Raw genomic sequence first — 14884 nt, 5'->3', positions numbered from 1 at the left:
TTGCTGTTTCCACTGCTGTCAGCGTCTCTGCTCTTCGTTGGCTCGGCACAGTTTCCTGAGTCTTTGCTCACCCCTGCACTGCTGTCACTCTCTCTAATCCCTGCTGCCCCAGCATCACTTTCAGCACCTGTGCTCTTGTTTTCCCCTAAGCCACTCTCTGCATTCTGGCTCTCCGCTCCTCCTGCACTATTCAGACAGTTTTTTTTTAGTTTTTTTTTTTTACAATATGCCCCTACTCAACACCACAAAGAAAACACTTCCTGGAGTCTGATGTTGCAAATACAATATAAACACTCTGTTCAATCTTGAATTTCAGGGTGACGTTAAGCCCCTGTGGCAATGTGCCCCGCCCCTGTGTGCATATTATGTGTTGTATGTTGCGTGCGTGTGTTAATGTTGGTGTATAGATTGGTACACGGGATATAAACGGGTCTGTGTTTCACGTGTGATTTAAAAAGTGTAGATTTGTATAAAGGCACGAGGAGGGCACAAATCACTAACTGCTGGTTAAATGTAATATGTGAGCACGGGGTTGCACAGAATTAATTCACGTGCTGGGATTCAAGTGAATAATTAATTAGTAATTGAATCCCAGCACAACAGTATATATAGATGCACATTTCTTTCACTCAGGGTTGGGTGTTCAGGGCGAAAGAACGGGAGAGAGAGGAGGTAAAAATAATAATAACAAGAATAATAAGTAGTGTTTCTCACCGTGTTTGTTCGTCCCTGTTTGTTAGTGTCTGTCCGTTTTGTTTGTCTCTTTATTTTGGCTACAAGTGCCATGCCCTGTGTTTTTGTGTTTAAAACCTTTTATTTTCTGTTCTGTTTATTAAATGCTGAAGCGAAAGCATTCGCTCAGCTTCACCAAACCACACCTCTCTGTCTGTTTATTTCCTGCTTCTGGTCTAGTTTTTTTCGCTAGCAGATCTTTATTTTTTTTTTAAATGGGGGAACATTAGAGAAAATGATCTTGCGCGTTGGTACAAATAGTTGCGAATCTGCAGAAAAGGAATAATTTCTAACGATCCTACTCTACCACTTTATTCCAACAAATGCCACAACTGACCCACTCATCTGAGAAGCAGATGTTATATGTTCACAACCAACAACTTTCCCCAGAGCTAACATACACTTCTCTAAGGTATGAGGCCTTCAGTGACAACTTTCACTGTGTGTTTGTGAGTCAGTCTCTCGAAGGAAAAATCCCTCTGAGCCAGCCATGCTGGGCGCTAACACTAACAAAAGTTAACTAAATAGCAAACCAAACCTATACAAACTACATTTACAAAAAAAAGAAAAGCACCTACCGACTCTCCATCCAGTCCCCAGCATGCACAGCGCTAGATAGATAAATAGATAGATAGATAGATACTGTAGTCTGAGACAGACAAACAGACAGACAGGTATAGATAGGCTGGCAAATAGATAAATAAATAGATGCATCAGATACATAGTCAGACTGATAGATAGAACTCTGCCCAGAGAAAACCAAGAGAAACTGAGTCAAGTAGACAAGCATTTTCAGATTTAAAGAATAAAGCATGTCCTAACCAAGTTTCATTATCATAGGATAAGCGGTTCTAAAGCTATATGTAAGAATGTCAGGGGGGTATATGTACGTAGCTACCAACAAAAATTGGTTTTAAGAAGCCTTGGTTAGCACGCTAGTGATAATGTTGCTAGGGCTAATTAGAAGTAAGAGAGTGGATTTTAAAGAAACCCCGGTCAGCACTCCTCTAGGGAGCAGTGATGATGTAATAGCTTGTGTGTTTCAGACTGTGTTGCTCGTATGCAGCGCTACATTGTCACCAAGCTTGGAGAAGATTGGATCTTCCTGGTTCTGCTTGGCCTCACGATGGCGCTAGTGAGCTGGTGTATGGACTACGCCAGTTCCAAGAGTCTGCAGGGTGAGTATGGCAGTTTGTCATCTGTCTGTCTGAATCGGTGTTTGGGTGTTGCTGTATGTCTGTAAATGTGAGTGTGTGCCTGTCTGGATCTGATTGTATGTATTTGTGTGTGTGTGTCTAGGTGTTTAGCTTGAAAATAAACTATATCTCCCACAGTGCTCTTGTGGTTCTAAAAAGTTGTGGGTGTGTGCCAGTGTCTGTCTTTGAGGGTCGTCTGTGTCTCTAAAATATTCAAACATAAAAACTCTCTCCCCTCGCCTCCCCCTCTCTGCCCCTTTCCCCCTCACTCCCCTCTCCTCCTCCCCCCCCCCCCCCCACCTCCTCGCAGCCTATAAGTGGATGTTCCAGGAGCTGAAAGGCAATGTTCTGCTGCAGTACCTGGCCTGGGTCACCTATCCCATGGTCCTCATCGTGTTTGCTTCACTCTTCTGTCACCTTGTTGCTCCGCAGGCAGTGGGTGAGTAACATAGGGACAGTGCTGGGGAGGCACAGCTGATGCTGCTCACGATTCCTGGTGAACCTGGTCAAATTTGACCATGGAAGTCGGAAGTTGTGTCTGAAATATCTACATAGCTCTACCAACACAAGAAGAATCTGGTAGTTACTACAGAACTCATTGCAGTGTCTGATGAAAGTGTATCGAGTGTTTGCAGTATTGTGTGCTTGAGGATCTATCAGGAACTTGCTTGAACTGAGTTCTCTCTCTGCTCCTCTCCAGTGTGTCTCTGTCTCAGTGCTGTGTTCTCTCTCTCTGCTGTTTTCAGTGCTGTGTTCTCTCTCTGCTCTTTTCAGTGCTGTGTTCTCTCTCTGCTCTTTTCAGTGCTGTGTTCTCTCTGCTGTTTTCAGTGCTGTGTTCTATCTTCTGTTTTCAGTGCTGTGTTCTCTTCCTGCTGTTTTCAGTGCTGTGTTCTCTCTCTGCTGTTTTCAGTGCTGTGTTCTCTCTGCTGTTTTCAGTGCTGTGTTCTCTCTCTGCTGTTTTCAGTGCTGTGTTCTCTCTCTGCTGTTTTCAGTGCTGTGTTCTCTCTGCTGTTTTCAGTGCTGTGTTCTCTCTCTGCTGTTTTCAGTGCTGTGTTCTCTCTCTGCTGTTTTCAGTGCTGTGTTCTCTCTCTGCTGTTTTCAGTGCTGTGTTCTCTCTGCTGTTTTCAGTGCTGTGGTCTCTCTCTGCTGTTTTCAGTGCTGTGTTCTCTCTCTGCTGTTTTCAGTGCTGTGTTCTCTCTGCTGTTTTCAGTGCTGTGTTCTCTCTCTGCTGTTTTCAGTGCTGTGTTCTCTCTGCTGTTTTCAGTGCTGTGTTCTCTCTCTGCTGTTTTCAGTGCTGTGTTCTCTCTCTGCTGTTTTCAGTGCTGTGTTCTCTCTCTGCTGTTTTCAGTGCTGTGTTCTCTCTGCTGTTTTCAGTGCTGTGGTCTCTCTCTGCTGTTTTCAGTGCTGTGTTCTCTCTGCTGTTTTCAGTGCTGTGTTCTCTCTCTGCTGTTTTCAGTGCTGTGTTCTCTCTCTGCTGTTTTCAGTGCTGTGTTCTCTCTGCTGTTTTCAGTGCTGTGTTCTCTCTCTGCTGTTTTCAGTGCTGTGTTCTCTCTCTGCTGTTTTCAGTGCTGTGTTCTCTCTGCTGTTTTCAGTGCTGTGTTCTCTCTGCTGTTTTCAGTGCTGTGTTCTCTCTCTGCTGTTTTCAGTGCTGTGTTCTCTCTCTGCTGTTTTCAGTGCTGTGTTCTCTCTCTGCTGTTTTCAGTGCTGTGTTCTCTCTCTGCTGTTTTCAGTGCTGTGTTCTCTCTGCTGTTTTCAGTGCTGTGGTCTCTCTCTGCTGTTTTCAGTGCTGTGTTCTCTCTCTGCTGTTTTCAGTGCTGTGTTCTCTCTCTGCTGTTTTCAGTGCTGTGTTCTCTCTCTCTGCTGTTTTCAGTGCTGTGTTCTCTCTCTGCTGTTTTCAGTGCTGTGTTCTCTCTGCTGTTTTCAGTGCTGTGTTCTCTCTCTGCTGTTTTCAGTGCTGTGTTCTCTCTCTGCTGTTTTCAGTGCTGTGTTCTCTCTCTGCTGTTTTCAGTGCTGTGTTCTCTCTCTGCTGTTTTCAGTGCTGTGTTCTCTCTCTGCTGTTTTCAGTGCTGTGCTCTCTCTCTGCTGTTTTCAGTGCTGTGTTCTCTCTCTCTCTGCTGTTTTCAGTGCTGTGTTCTCTCTGCAGTATTCAGTGCTTTGTTTCGTTCTCTCCCAGGCTCAGGGATTCCCGAGTTGAAGACGATTCTACGAGGCGTGGTCCTCAAAGAATATCTGACCCTCAGAGCCTTTGTGGCCAAAGTGGTCGGGCTGACCGCAGGACTGGGCAGCGGCATGCCAGTGGGGAAAGAGGTGCTGCCCACCATCCATCTGTCTGTCTGTTTGTCTGTCTGTCCGAGAGTCTGTGTGTCCAAGAGTCTATGTGTGTATGTTCCGTCTGTCTGTCAAACTGCCTGTGTCTGAGTATCTCTGTATGTGAAAGTCACTGTGTTCTTTCAATTGAGGGTTTGTGTGTGTCTGCCTGTCTGTCAAAGTGTGTATGTCTGTCTGTTTGCATGTTTTTGCATGTGTGACACACAATTTGTCTGTCTATCTGTACCCGTGTTCCTGTTTCTTCAAAATATAACCCAAGTTTTCTCCCTCTCGCCTCCTCCCTCTCCTCTCCTTCTCTCCCCACCCACTCTGCCCCCTACCTCCCTTTCTCCTCCTTCCCTTTCCTCCCCTTTTCTCTCCCTCTCTCCCCCCTCTCCCCCCCCCCCCCCCCCCCCCCACACACACACACAGGGTCCATTTGTTCACATCGCCAGTATCTGCGCTGCCGTTCTCAGCAAAGTCATGTCAATCTTCTCAGGGGTGTACGAGGTAAGCAAAGTTTCGGATTTTGAGAGGAAGAGAGGGAAGGAGAGAGAGAGTAAGAGAGGGGAGAAAGGGCGGTAGGAGATGGAAAAAGAGAGGGAGAGAGAAGGAGGAACAGAGAGAGGGAGGGGAGAGGGACAGAGAGAGGGTAAGTGAGAGAGGGAGAGAGTGATAGAGGGCGGTGGAGAGGGAGAGAGAGATGGCGTTAGGAAAAGAGAGGGAGGAAAGAGGGAAACAGGGAGAGGGAGTGAGTGAGTGTAAGAGAGGAACAGAGAGAGGGAGGGGAGAGAGAAGAAGAGGGACAGGGGAAGAGAGGGAGGATTTTAAACAGTGGAATGGGCCTTTGTAGCAGAAGTTTAAAGAATCGCAGAGTGTAGCTGCTTGAATTATAACAGCACTGAATGTCTGATGTTTGTTTGCTAAACAAAACTACTGACATGAGGAGTGAGTGGCACTGAGTGGGACTGACACTGTAACTAACTGAACTGTGTGGCTCTGCTCTGAATCCAACCCTGTGCTGTATGCTGCAAAACCAACACAAATTATAGGAAGTCAAACAGGTGAGGTCAAAATGAAACAGCAGTACATTTAGGGTTCCCATATGACTCCATGTACACCAGGACAGTTTGGGACAGTTCCGGCTTTTCATCTCACACTCCAATGCATTCTGGTACGTTTAATCTTTCTGAGGTAACTTTCACAGCAGGACTACACTTACCAGAATGCATTGGAGTGTGAGATGAAAAGCCTGAACTGTCTCAAACTGTCCTAGTGTACATGGAGTCATATGGTAACCCTAAGTACATTTCACCTGTAACGGGGTTGACTTGCATGGTGTGTGTGTGTGATTGTGAGTTTGCTGTGTTGCCTTGCCTGGTCCTGACCGCATGGCTGCCTGTCTCTAACTCTCCTGACAGAGTGAGGCCCATCGCCTCGACCTGCTCGTTTGCACCAGTGCAGTGGGGGTGGGCACATGCTTCGCAGCGCCGCTGGGAGGCAAGTTCAACTTCTACTACCACCTTAAAATGACTACCACCTTAAATGAGTCACTACCACCTTAAACGAGTCACTACCACCTTAAACTAGTCACTACTACCTTAAACTAGTCACTACCACCTTAAACGAGTCACTACCACCTTAAACGAGTCACTACCACCTTAAATGAGTCACTACCACCTTAAATGAGTTACCACAGAATATTTACCGTCGTAAATGACTTACTGTTACCAAATATGAACTACCACCATGTTACTACTACCTTAAAAAATTACCACCTTAAAATAATTACTAACGCCTTAAACAAGTTACTTCCACCTTAAGTTACTATCACCTTAAAATATTTACTACCTAAATATTAACTACTACCTAAAATGAGTTACTACCACCTTAAATTAGTTACTACCACTTTAAATTATAACCACCTTATAATTCCAGTCACCTTATAATTACAACCAACCTTGAATTACTACTATTCTTAAATTAACAGTAAGTAACATATACAGCACCTAGCTACCTGTGTGATAAGACAGAAAGAAGGCAGACTATCCCTTTGAACCAAGTCTCATCCCAATCGCACAAGGGCTGGGTCAGTCGAGGTATGTCTTCTCTGGTGCTCTGAAACCTCAGCTCACTGTTTCAAGGTCCTTTCTTTCCATTTTTAATTCACTTGATTTTCTTCTCTCTCTCTCTCTCTCTCTCTCTCTCTCTCTCTCTCTCTCTCTCTCTCTCTCTCTCTCTCTCTCTCTCTTCCTCTCTCTTCATCTTACTTCTCTTCCCCCCTCCTTGTCTCTGCCTTCCTCTTTTTTGTATCTTCTCTCCTCCCCCTCTTACTCCTCCCTCTCCCCGTCTCTGCTCTGAATGGTCAGTAGCACCCTTACTGCTACACTGACATTCTGACGGTGGGCTGTGCTGTGGGAGTGGGCTGCTGTTTCGGGACCCCCCTGGGAGGCAAGTCAGTCTGTCCTCCTACCTACATGCCTGAATATCTATATATAATCTGCTTTTGGTGATGAGGAAAAAAAGAAAAAAGTTACGAGAAATAGATGTCTACAATTATTTATTTAAGCAATTTTTTTTACAAAGAAAAATGCTAATTCAAAAGTATTCATACCCTGACAAGAAAAATAAAATTAATAGCTAGTTGAGGCACATTTAGCAATAATAACCTCTTTTAAACAATTAGGATATTTGTGAATGAGCTTTTGGCATGATTCTTTAGTGATTTTTGACCATTCGTCAATGCAAACTTGTTCCAGTTCATTCAAATTCCAAGGACTTCTCTTGTGCACAGCCTTGTTCAAATCAAACCAAAGATTCCACTATGTAACACAATTTTTGTTCCTGGGTAGGAAGTGTTATTTCCTAATTGCTTATGCCTCAGAAGTATAGAAAATGGCTATTATTCCCCACAAACTTTGCTTTTGTGACCAGGACAGTGATATTTTGAAATTTACCTATTTCCAATGAGAAAATGGGTGAATTTGTGTCTTTTTGTTCACATAAAGTCAGAAAAAAACAACATATGAATCCAAATTAACATGTATTTATACTAAAGTAATACAAAAATGACTACAAAAGATTTAGAAGTGAGTAGTTTTTTGAGATTTACGATTATACTGTAAATCACTTTCATGAATCAGCCCCCAAATGTTGTCTCCCATCATGGTCTCGTTATACTGTCCTTGGTAGCGGTGTTCAAAGTCCAGTATATCCTGGTGGAAGCGCTCGCCTTGCTCCTCCGAGTACGCTCCCATGTTCTCCTTGAATTTATCAAGATGAGCATCACGGATATGGACTTTGAGGGACATCCTACAGCCCATTGTGCCGTAGTTCTTCACCAGAGTCTCAACCAGCTCCACATAGTTTTCGGCCTTGTGATTGCCCAGGAAGCCCCGAACCACTGCGACAAAGCTGTTCCAAGCCGCTTTCTCCTTACTAGTGAGCTTCTTGGGGAATTCATTGCACTCCAGGATCTTCTTTATCTGTGGTCCGACGAAGACACCGGCTTTGACCTTTGCCTCAGACAGCTTAGGGAAGAAGTCTTGAAGGTACTTGAAGGCTGCCGACTCCTTCTCTAGAGCTCTGACAGATTGTTTCATAAGGCCCAATTTGATGTGCAGTGGTGGCATCAGCACCTTCCGGGGGTCCACCAGTGGCTCCCACTTGACGTTGTTCCTCCCCACAGAGAACTCGGTCTGCTGTGGCCAGTCCCGCCTGTGGTAGTGCGCCTTGGTGTCCCTGCTGTCCCAAAGGCAAAGATAGCAGGGAAACTTGGTAAAATCGCCTTGGAGACCCATCAGGAATGCCACCATTTTGAATTCTCCTATGACCTTGATGCCATCTCAGAAAAATGCAGATATGTATCCACTTAGGCAGCTGGAACTAAACTGAACTGGTGTGCTTAAGGCCCCTGTATTTATACTACTATTTATATTACTGGAAAGTTCTAGAAAGTTCTAGAAGTTACTCCAAGTTTACTCAGCACTGAATCTATCTAGAATGTTCTGGAAAATAGGTAAATTTCAAAATATCACTGTCCTGGTCACAAAAGCAAAGTCTGTGGGGAATAATAGCCATTTTCTATACTTTTGAGGCATAAGCAATTAGGAAATAACACTTACTACCCAGGAACAAAAAAAAAAAAAAAAAAATTGTTACATGGTGTTCTCAATCGGATTTAGATCACAACTTTGACTAGGCCATTCCGGAACCTTAATTTCATTTGTCCTTAACCATTCTGAAGTAGATTTTGATGTGTGCTTTGGATCGTTGTTGTGTTGGAACATCCAGTTGTGCTTTAAACCAAGTTTTGCAGCGGAGGGTTTCAGGTGATTGGCCAATACCTTTTGGTATGCTTTGGAATCCATTTTACCATGTATTGGAACTAAATTTCCTGTGCCATTAGTGGAAAAAACAGCCCCATAGAAGGATATTACCACCTCCATGCTTGACAGTAGGTATGGTGTTCTTTTCTTTGTACGCCTCACTAGACTTTTCTCCAAATTATCAGCATGACCAAATAGCTTGATTTTTGTTTCATCACTCCACAATACCTTTGACCAGAACTCATATCCATCATTCAAATGCTGTTTTGCAAACTTTAAGCGATTGTCCTTGTGACGTTTTCCTAAGACTGGCTTTTTCCTTGACCTGCGACCATTGAGACTTTCACCATGCAATACTCGACCTATTGTTGAAATGGAAACCCCAGTCCCACTTGCAGCCAATTCACTTTGAGTATCTTTGGCAGTCAAAGTTATGAACCTTCCTCACAGTTCTTCCACTTCTTGTTGGTGAAAGAACCTTCTTTCTTCCAGACCGAGGGAGCGTTGTGATAATAGGGCAGCAGTGTGGAGTAGTGGTTAGGGCTTTGGACTCTTGACCAGAGGGTTGTGGGTTCAATCCCTGGTAGAGGACACTGCTGCTGTACCCTTGAGCAAGGTACTTTACCTCGATTGCTCCAGTAAAAAAAAATATCCAACTGTATAAAGGGGTAATTGTCTGTAAAAATAATGTGATATCTTATAAGTCACCCTGGATAAGGGTGTCTGCTAAGAAATAAATAATAATACCAGGAGTCTTGTACTTCTTGATAATAGAAACAATAACTGAAATTGGGATACTCAAATACTTGGAAATCTGCTTGTATCCTTGTCCAGCTTTATGACAATAAATAATTTTCTGCCTAAGGTCTTCAGATAGCTCTTTACTTTTTCCCATATTGACTTATTGGTAATGACAGCAAGCATCCTATGCCTAACCCTTTTATAATCTAAGAATGTTCACCTACAATCCAGCATTTTCTAGACTTTTCTAGAATTAGGTTCTGCATTATCATATTGGAATTTCTAGCACTTTGTAGACAATGCTATCATAGCATCAAAGGGTATGAATACTTTTGAATTAGTATTTTTCAATTTGTATTAATTGTAGACATCTATTTCTTGTAACTTTTTTTCCTCATCCACAAAAGCAAAAGTTTTGCTACAAAACATTTTCCTAAAATTCTTTGTTTTCGAGAAATTTCTAGAAATTATAAATTTCCATTGGGGTATGTAAACTTTTGACTACAACTGCATATATCTATATGACTGTTTATGTGTACAATATCTATTGATCTATCTATCTGTCTGGCTATCTGTCTAACTATAATATATTGGTCTCATTCTTCTTTTTTTAAATAAGTCGCAATTCTGCTTAATTTAGACATACAGATATGCTGTGTTTATTGTTATGAAGTTTTCAACTACTGTTTTACTAATTTATCTCCCTGTCTCCCTGTGGCCTCTCTCCGCCTCTCCCTCACCATCTCCCTCTCCCTCCCATTCCCCCTCACCATCTCCCCCTCTCCCTCTCCCTCCCCTTCCCCCTCACCGTCTCCCTCTCCCTCCCCTTCCCCCTCACCATCTCCTCCTCCCTCCCCTTCCCCCTCATCGTCTCCCTCTCCCTCCCCTTCCCCCTCACCGTCCCCTCCCTCCCCTTCCCCCTCACGATCTCCACTCCCCCTCTCTCTACAGGTGTCTTGTTCAGTATCGAGGTCACTTCCACTTACTTTGCTGTCAGAAATTACTGGCGGGGTTTCTTCGCTGCCACGTTTAGTGCCTTCATATTCCGGGTTCTGGCTGTCTGGAACAAAGACGCAGGTGAGGTGTGCTTGATTACTGGAAATACTGACCCCATGAAACACCTTTCCTACGTAACCGCTGCACACATCATGATAAACGTGGTCATTGAGTTACATGAGAAAAAGCATGGGTCCCGGCACTGATCCCTGCTGCACCCCACTGAGAGCAGAGGTGTACTCTCCTGCAAGAATATTTTACACAGTTACGTATGTACCTGCATGTACTTCAGGGATGGAGATAAGACTCCTATTGCACAGCCGTTTCACCTGTTCCAGGTTTTCCTATGAGCTTGATTAGCCAGTGTATAGGTAACAAGCTTGCAAAGTTTAAACATAGAATTAAGTACTTTGTTATGCTATAAGGATAAGACCAGACCATGTTTCAAATCCTAACATTAATGTATTAGTTTCAAATATCAAACATTATATTTTACATTTAACATTATTTTTTAGATGCAGTAATATGCCACTGGCATTAACAGAGATAGACAGTTTTGTTTAGACAGCCTCAGACGCTACATCGATGATCTGGAGGTATTGGGAGCTTCTCGTCTGTGTCGCCTCTATGTCTCATATTTATACTCTAGTTGACTCAGGACCTATGTGACTAGTTTGTTTATGTTATCTTACCATTATAGTTGACAGCAGTAGAATGAGTTATTCAGCTGTTATTCCACTCAGGTGAAACCAACCACAAACTACTCTCTTCAACAAGGTTACTATGGTTAATTCTTTACCATAGTTCTCCTTTCCCATACATTCATGCTATATGCCTTATCACGTAACATTCTAGGTCTTAAGGCCAAGTGGGATGTTGCCTTAGCAACTGCACTTATGCCAAAGTCACCTCCAGCAAACTGTTTTTCTGCCATTTACACTCTAATCATTTCCATTTCCCTACAAGCTCAGGTGAGTCTTATTGAACTCATAGTAAAACCAGGATTTGATCAAACTGCTATGCAATGGGAGTCTTGTTTCCATCCCTGCACTCCCTTGTATTCCCACAGATTTCAGTTTAAGGATTAAGCAATCCTCTCCTTCTCAGTAACCAGTCCCAGCTTTTCCAACGACTCTCTTGTTTCTAGTGTAGCTACGCTCCTTTGTTCTGAAAATATGTTTTTTAAAGAACAGTGCTGTTCAGGCATTTTAATAAATCCGGGGCACTAATCCTAACCCTCCTGTCATATTCCTGGAACACTCCGTTAATCTGCGTCTCAATTTGTCCCTCAGTAACGATCACTGCCCTTTTCCAAACAAACTTCCGAATGGATTTCCCCTTTGACCTCCAAGAATTGCCTGCGTTTGCTATCATTGGGTATGTAGGATTTGTATTTACCTGTCCTAATGTAGAAAAGCAACAAAATGCTTGTTATTTACCTTAGCCACAGTTCGAATATATACTATACAGTGGCAACAGCAATGATTCAAACAACTCCCCTGAGTTTTAATAGCTTCATAGTTTTATACAGTGGCACCAATGGTTCGGTGTCATATTTATTCTATTAAGAGGCAATGATAGCTGAAGTATAGAGCAGCTATAATGGAATGCTTTGGTTGACACGTCTCTCTCCCCCCTCTCCTCTGTCTCTCTCCCCCTCTCCCTCCCTCTCACCCTCTCCTCTCCCTCTCTCCCCCTCTCCCTCCCTCTCACCCTCTCCTCTGTCTCTCTCCCCCCACTCCCTCCCTCTCACCCTCTCTTCTGTCTCTCTCCCCCCTCTCCCTCCCTCTCACCCTCTCCTCTGTCTCTCTCCCCTCTCAGGATCTCGTGTGGGTTCCTTGGTGCCTTCTTTGTGTACCTGAATCGGCAGATGGTTCTCTTAATGCGAAGACAAACGATGTTAACATGCTTCCTGACAAGATAGTGAGTGCACACTGAGCTGGGCCACATAGAGTAATGTGAAGCAATCAGACAGCATCATAGAAATAGCTACAGCAGGTAGACTGGTGCTGTAGTTTGAGTTTGAAAGCTGCAGTGAATCACAGATAAGTGTTGCACTTTCAGACTTAAAAATCATCAGTCTAGCTGGCTATTTCTACCAGACTATCTGAAGAAAGCGTCAGCCGAAATGTTGGAGCTAATTATTAAAACAGGGAGTTTTCAGTTTATCAATGACTTTTCCTCTTCATTAACTATTTCTGGTGATTGATGAGTATCCTGTTGGATCCTTAGGATACTGAGATATTTGCAGTTTTTCTTTATTCTCTCTCGCAACTAATAATCATCTCAGCTGATAAACTGACATTTTCTGCAGCCTGTCAAATGCTGCGTGGACGGTCTTAACGGGATACAGTTCAGTTACAAAGTTACAAAACACCAACGTCACCACATTTTTCTTTTTTAACAGTCATTCTTATTCACAAAAAACCCCACGATAGCTCTCATCAGTCGACAATTCATGCCATTTTTAGATAATGACTCAAATTGTTTTGTTCCAGTTAATGATACAAAAAGTATTTGTCCTGTAGTAAACTATATGCATTTGTTTAAATGTAAAGAACGGACTACATGTAGAGTATTAAAACACTGCTCTTTAATTCACCATTAGTTTTCTCGGACGCGTAATGTGCTGTCATAGACAAACATGAAATTCGGTTTATATCATGACCCGCTTTATATCATGAATTATGTCTGCACGGCAATCATAAGAACATAGGAACATAAGGACATAAGAAAGTTTACAAACGATAGGAGGCCATTCGGCCCATCTTGCTCGTTTGGTTGTTAGTAGCTTATTGATCCCAGAATCTCATCAAGAAGCTTCTTGAAGGATCCCAGGGTGTCAGCTTCAACAACATTACTGGGGATTTGGTTCTAGACCCTCACAATTCTCTGTGTAAAAAAGTGCCTCCTATTTTCTGTTCTGAATGCCCCTTTATCATGATATAAAGTGGGTTCATCTGTATGTATACATGCAGTCAATTCTCATTGAGACAAGCTCAGATTTAACTAATTTCCTGATACTATGGGCCTCATTCACTAAACGGTGGTAAATGACCAGAATTACCACGTCAGGGGAAAGCCACACCGCTCGCAAAAATGAAGCAGCGGTCGCTCTATAAGCTAATTACATGCACAAATAAAGCAAGCTAAATGATTCATTTGCAAGTTGTCACGTCGCGTGGAATTATGCCTAAGGTTTACATACACTTTATTATAGTATATACAGGGTGATTAGAAAGCAAGTTTACCACATCAACTATGGTGCATTGATGTAGTAAACTTACTTTATAATCACCCTGGATACACGGGCGCTGGAAAGAAAAGGTAAGTACGGTTCTGAGTTTGTCACAGTGACAGCGACCAAGGAGGACAGAGTGAGGAATCGAAAGTTTACACACCAGGAGCTAAATGTATTAGCAGAAGAAGTGGTGGGGAATTAGCAGTCATCAGTATTTCCCATTTGCTCAATACCCTGATGTTGAGGACATCTTGTCTTTGTGGTTTAAATATGCCACATGCCGATTTCAAGTGCACTTCATTTGCAATGTCTACTTTTTAAAAGTTCACGTACAACCATATTTTCAATAAAACGCACATCACTTTTAAATGTATAATACTTTTCATTGTTCTGTAATTAAAAATTGATTTCAGTGTTACTGTAACTTCAATACAAACTGACAGTATGCATTTGGCTTAGACTCCTGATAGTAAGAATTACTGATGACACATTTTTTTGCTGGTCCCTTGAAATTTGTATTAATCAGAGCTGACTATACGTGTGTGTAGATATACAGTATATATATATATATATATATATATATATATATATATATATATATATATATATATATACACACACACACACACACACATTAATAGTTTGATTTGATTGATAGTTACATTGATAGACATTTGATTGACAGACTATCTAAAATTCTGTTTGCTTTTCAGTCGGCTCATCTACCCAGGGGTTGTGACCTTTGTCATTGCAACCTTGACCTTTCCCCCCGGCTTTGGACAGTTCATGGCTGGAGAGGTGAGGGGTCAAAATCCCAATTATACATTGTATTATTATTATTCTTTTTATTATTCTTCTTCTTCTTATTCTTCTTCTTATTATTATTATAACTTCAACTAACAAAAGAAGGGCTTATCGAATGGTGATTCATGAGGACTGTGTACCGCTGCTGTGCGATACAAGCTGATTCTCACCTTGTGTATCAGCTTGTATCGCTCAACAAGCTATGCCATATGTGGTCATGCATCCATTGTCTGTTAGTAACAGACTGAGAGATATTCAATAAGCCTGTCATTGGCGCAAACAATATAGCTCCTTTAAAGGTACAGTAAGCAGTTAGTAAAGGATCGTTCCCGCTGCTGTGTTCCCCAGCTGATGCCTCGCGAGTCGATAAACTCCCTCTTCGATAACCACACCTGGACGAAGCACGTCAGCTCCACGCACGTTCTGGGGCGATCGGCGGTCTGGGTGCACCCCAAAATCAGTGTCTTCTTCATCCTGCTGCTCTTCTTCGTCATGAAGGTAAAAAAAAAAAAAAATGCTTTCAATTGTCTTTTCAAACA

The 14884-nt window shown here is 42.7% G+C and overlaps 1 protein-coding gene across 1 annotated transcript; it reads left to right on the top strand.

Annotated features, from left to right (window-relative positions):
- Nucleotides 1-1778: 1778 nt before the first annotated feature.
- Nucleotides 1779-14843, top strand: LOC131728718 (chloride channel protein 1-like; the record flags this gene model as incomplete). The annotated part of the gene is made up of 10 exons (XM_059019710.1): nt 1779-1910; nt 2239-2367; nt 4102-4235; nt 4668-4745; nt 6608-6686; nt 10256-10381; nt 11593-11677; nt 12122-12223; nt 14255-14339; nt 14694-14843. Coding segments are annotated over 10 exons (1100 nt in total), but the record flags the coding sequence as incomplete, so codon positions are not given.
- Between the last annotated feature and the right edge of the window lie 41 nt (nt 14844-14884).

Source organism: Acipenser ruthenus, unplaced genomic scaffold, assembly GCF_902713425.1.
Source record: "Acipenser ruthenus unplaced genomic scaffold, fAciRut3.2 maternal haplotype, whole genome shotgun sequence".
Taxonomy (NCBI): domain Eukaryota; kingdom Metazoa; phylum Chordata; class Actinopteri; order Acipenseriformes; family Acipenseridae; genus Acipenser; species Acipenser ruthenus.
Note: the sequence above shows the minus strand (reverse complement) of the source record. Positions and strands in the feature narration are given on the sequence as shown.